Source organism: Anopheles cruzii, unplaced genomic scaffold, assembly GCF_943734635.1.
Source record: "Anopheles cruzii unplaced genomic scaffold, idAnoCruzAS_RS32_06 scaffold00416_ctg1, whole genome shotgun sequence".
Lineage (NCBI taxonomy): Eukaryota > Metazoa > Arthropoda > Insecta > Diptera > Culicidae > Anopheles > Anopheles cruzii.
The window spans coordinates 2,800-7,516 of record NW_026454024.1 but is presented as its reverse complement, the minus strand read 5'-3'; the positions used below and the strand labels follow the sequence as shown (position 1 = coordinate 7,516).

Here is a 4,717-nt window from a genome sequence, read left to right as displayed (position 1 = left end):
CTGGGGAATGTCTATCTGCCTGGTGCAATCAATAGGGCTATCAATTATTTTTCAACTACCTTCAAGAATATTACTTAGCTTTTAAACACTAAGGGCATTATTAAGGTTCACATCAACTTCAAAGGTGCTTTGAGGTTTAGTTGTTAAATATTAAAACATAATACGTCAAGCTGGTTTTACCGAGTCGTTGGGTGCCTTGCGATGAAGGTTCCGGTGTAAAGGCAGTGTGCAAACAAGGTTAAAATATGATTACTACAAAATGAAGCACCGTACGTAAGAGCCGTGCTTTAGTTCGGGTCATGTGGTGACTACTTCTCTTGACCATTCTTTTCCCGCCCACTCTACCACTGCACGAGTGCTTAGTATGTCTTTTATTCTTATCATTCACTCTTCTACTACGCTTATCGTTATCCTAAAGTAGAATAGTCAAAACAAAACTAATCGAGTACATCGAATCTACGAGAAAAGTGTCCATATTCAATCCTTCCAGCGTAACGTTCTCCAGGTATCGAGTCGACGAACCGTTGAAAGGCTGGCGCGGTTGTTTTTGTTCATTTCAAGTTTTACTAAGTGGTCTACGAAGAACTCGAACCGAGCTTGGGCTTCTTGCTGAGTGGTGGCTCATCTTCTGAGCTGCCCTGTTCTTCTCCGTCCTCGTCGTTCAGGGGTGCTGAGTCTTTGGGACTGCTGAGCGAATCATCACTCACCACCGTGCTTGTGTCCGTTCGGTTACTACTATTATTGTTATTCTCGAGATTCCCACAACACAAGACACTGTCCTCGGCAGGCTGCAACTGTCTGGGGCTGCCGGTGCTGGCACCGGCGGTCAGCTCTCTGCTGTCTTCCTCCGATTTCGTACAATCGCCGTCCGGACTGTCGAGGAATTTGTTGTACTTGGACGATCCGTCAGAGGTGATGCCACCACCCTGGTTGGCATCGTGCTCGGTGTCGCAGTTGCTCTCGTCGGACGGTTCCTCACCGGCGTCGTGCACGGTATCGCTGCTCTCCGCCGACGTTGGACCACCACCGTTGGTGGCTGTCTTTCGTCCACCGTCCACAGGTTGACGGGTTTTCGACAGTTCGGTGGTCGTATGGTTGCTGCTGTTAGTACTACACATCGTCGTGGCGGTTGTTGTGTCTACCGCTGACGGGTTGGTGCCATCGAGCGAGTTGACTGGACCGGCGCTTTCCTCAGGGATGTTTTCCAACAGGTCCGGCTGTAGCTCGCTGGCAACGTAGTGTGTCCACAGGGCCAACTCTACCCGATGAGGAGACCATTTCTTTTCGTGCGGTTTCAGCGACGCGCCCGAAGCGTCGGGTTTGTGCTTATCCCGCAGAGCACCGGACGACGAGCCGTCGGTCGAGTAGTTGTTGCTATCGTTCCCGCCATCGCTGTCATCGTCCACCGATGTCCCATTTCCTGCCGCCGACGATGGTTTTCTTCCCGTGCTCGTCCTTGATCGGTGGTCCGTCGTGGGGTCGACGGTATCATCTTCGCCCTCCTGCTCCAACGGGTGACACTCGCGATTGAGCCGATCCGTCGTCGTCCGGATGTGTTTCACGAAGTTCATGTACTCACGCGTCGTGTAGTCGATACCCTCGATTTCCGGGATGGCCATCAGACACTCGTCCGCCATGAAGGGTGCCGTTTCCGGGGCAGCGGCCGCCAGCAGTGCCGACGCCATCGTCGTCCCAACGCCCTTCAGATTCGACAGGGCCGTGATCGCCTGCTCCAGGTTGGGCAACTTGCGGAACGCTTTCCTCGTCTCGGCCTGCACCGCACGCGGGGTGTTTACCTTGATCAGGTACGACAGCTGCGGGTAGAACTTGCCGCGCGTCTGCTTCCACTTCATCGTTTTCACCAGCTCCTCGTGCAGCATGTGCGGATCTTTGCCGCGCTTCTGGATCAACTGCGGCAGCTTGTTCTGGTACCAGTCGTCGAGCTGAATCAGATCGTCCGGACGCTTGCACTTGCTCCGGGCCTTCAGTTGCAGCACCTGCGGGTACAGGGCGAGCACGTGCTCGAACTGCGCCGAGTTTCCGCGACTGAAGAACGATGCCGTGTCTCTCGCCGAATCGGACATGTTGGGTGTGGGGTTGGTGCGGCGTCTGTGCCTAAGAGCGCTCCCAGGTCCTGGCAGACAGACCTCCGAACCCCAAACCTTAATCCAGTGAATAAACTGAAAAAATGCAATTGGACAAAATGTTTGAAGTCAAGTGTTACGACGTGAAACGTTTTTGGCGGTCCCAACAACGGTTCCTCCTTGCACCAGAATGAACGCCATTTTCGTACATGATGCCACTCCTATCGCATACAATCCCCGTCTGTCCGTCTCAGCATTTGCCCGTGACGATAATCTTTGCTGAGTATGGCCAAAAGCCTACGGCAACATTTCATATGTTCAAGTAATTATTACACCGGTTACGAACCGCCACCTAGAACCCACAGGCGGCGTTGTTCTCCGGTGACGGCCGGCAAACGAGGAAATGAGCCCCTCATTGTTTACAGCAAACCATTAATCACACAGACCGTACCCCTCCTGGTGCCCACACTGTCTACGGAGCACAGGCTGCGGAAGTCGGACGTTCCGGAAACCGGAAGTGGGGCGCAAAAACTCAGACAGAAGCAATAAAAAAACTTTATCTACGCCGGCTTATCTTTCAAAAGGTAGCGCGAAAGGTGGACGGAGAAGGAGCAGGAAAAAACGGAACCCTTTTCTAATAATGTCGCTCACTCTCCGGGCAGCGCGGAAGAAGTGGCCGCTCGAAGGGGGATCCGCACGCAAAACACAGCGAAAGCAACCCGTGCTGGCCCGGCCGGCTCCCCTATTTTGCTGAGGAGCTCATTGTTCGGTTCATTAATATCCGATTCTGTTCCCGTTCATTTGAGGCCGTTTTCTTTGGTCCAGGAAAATCCGAAAAGGAAACGTTGCATCGACGATGGTCGGACGTAAACGGTACATGGGGCGCTCCTTTCACAGACGACCCGGTCCGGCAAGTTGCATTCGATGAGTAATTCTATAAATCTTTCCCCGACCACGCCGTTCGCGCATGACGCACCCAAGGAAGTTCAGTATCGTTGCGAGTCGACGTACTATCGCCGCCTCTAAGGGCGAGAGCGAGGTACATCCGATTCGTGACTCTTTCATATTCGCCTTCGTTCAGTTCCCCAGTTACCGCACCGGACACGTGGTCGTGGACGTAAACCTGTACCCGTCAATCAGATCTCGGTTAACGAATTTCGGCAACGGGTCCGACGCCTCCATTCTTCACCCGATAAGATGTCCGTCTTGATACGCACGAAATCCTATCCGTAATTACATACAATTTAATTAGCTCCGTTGCCACGAATTTCACTGTGGCCGAAACGAAAACGAACGGTCTGCAGCCTTTTACGAACTTTTCCTTACCCGATGCTCCAATGCCGAGATAGCCGAAGGACTGTGGTCACCCTCAACAATCATTAAACATTAAACTTCATCGGTCTAGCACATCGCTTCAGCCTTTGGGGCGAACAGCCCCGTTGCTGCACGTCTCCAATCGAAAATCCAATCAATAACAAATAGAATCTCCTTCTCGTGCCGGAGAGGAGTTTTGGGACGGAAATGCTTATCAACAAGGGTAACCAACAGACGAGCACGTCTGATAGAGTTTGATGGCCGAAGCAGTTCGCTGTTGGTCTCCGTGGGGTGATGGTTTTCCGTCGCTCTTGCCTTCCACACTAGTTGGCGGGTGCTAAAGAAATACGAGCCGTTGATGCCGTTTTTTTCCCGTCAATTATGTTTCACTCCCGGAGTTCGTATTTCAATTTCCGTTTCCGCGGTCCGTACGATGCCCTCCGATGACGAATCCTCCGATGCCACGGCGGCCGGGAAGCGGAAACTTTAATTTAAGTGTCACTTGCACGCCACAATCGTCATCGGGCCGGGCCGATACAGAAAAGACCTGATACCGCTTTCCCAAAGATTGCTGGTCCGAAAACTAGAACTTTTGCGTCGGGGACACGAACACTTTCAATCAGCCTAATAGCTAATAGTTGCTGGTCCTGCCGGCCAAGTAAAAGTTGCCCTAGCCAGCAGTCAAGAAGTTTGGTAAATACGATAAGTATAAGTAATTGATTTTATTGATTTCTCACAAACTCACAAAAAGCTCTCCTGATATAAGCGCGTTATTGAGGAAAATACTCAACGCTGTCTTCTTATCACATTATCCAGTGATGGAAGCCGTTGCGCTACCCGTTTGATGGTGCTTATGATTTATATAGCATTTTCTAATGGTGCTGCTTTCAGCAAATGCAGGAGCTATCGTTCCGTTCGTATCGCTTTTAAAATTTAAAATGTATCTAGCGGGTCAACGAGAAGCAGATATTTTTTCTCAACTAGAACAGCCTTCCGCCTTCGCGCGGAACGGAAAGATCCCGCTCCGGGTGGCTTTTTGCTTGGGCACCCGGTCACCGGCGAATGTCTGGGTGCGATAGTGCTAAGCCGGCGTCGTGGCCGGAAAAAGTCCCGCCTTCAAAACAGCTCCTGGAACAGATGAATTTTCAGTAGCAGCAGCAGTGGCGTGTCCTGAACGCTGCTGCACATCCTCGGAAGCTCTGATAAGTCGAGTCAGCAGCTGGAGGACTGGGGACTGGTGCTGTCTTGCCCGGTTGGCTGGTCCGGAGTGTCACACGACACTGGCGAAGCCATTAATTTCAAACGTCTACCAAGTGTTA

The 4,717-nt window shown here is 51.8% G+C and overlaps 1 protein-coding gene across 1 annotated transcript; it reads right to left on the bottom strand.

Annotated features, from left to right (window-relative positions):
- Positions 1–575: 575 nt before the first annotated feature.
- On the bottom strand, positions 576–2,084 carry LOC128276071 (uncharacterized). The gene is made up of 2 exons (XM_053014538.1): positions 1,490–2,084; positions 576–1,318 (listed from the first exon to the last, which is right to left on the bottom strand). The coding sequence occupies exons 1-2, from the start codon at positions 2,082–2,084 to the stop codon at positions 576–578; spliced, it is 1,338 nt and encodes a 445-aa protein (XP_052870498.1).
- Between the last annotated feature and the right edge of the window lie 2,633 nt (positions 2,085–4,717).

Excerpts from the sequence above, each read along its gene's own strand:
- LOC128276071 (XM_053014538.1), bottom strand. The coding sequence starts at position 2,084 with ATGTCCGATTCGGCGAGAGACACGGCATCGTTCTTCAGTCGCGGAAAC. Across the intron at positions 1,319-1,489 it reads GGAGCAGGAGGGCGAAGATG|CCGACGCTTCGGGCGCGTCG; the intron begins ATACCGTCGACC and ends ATAAGCACAAAC.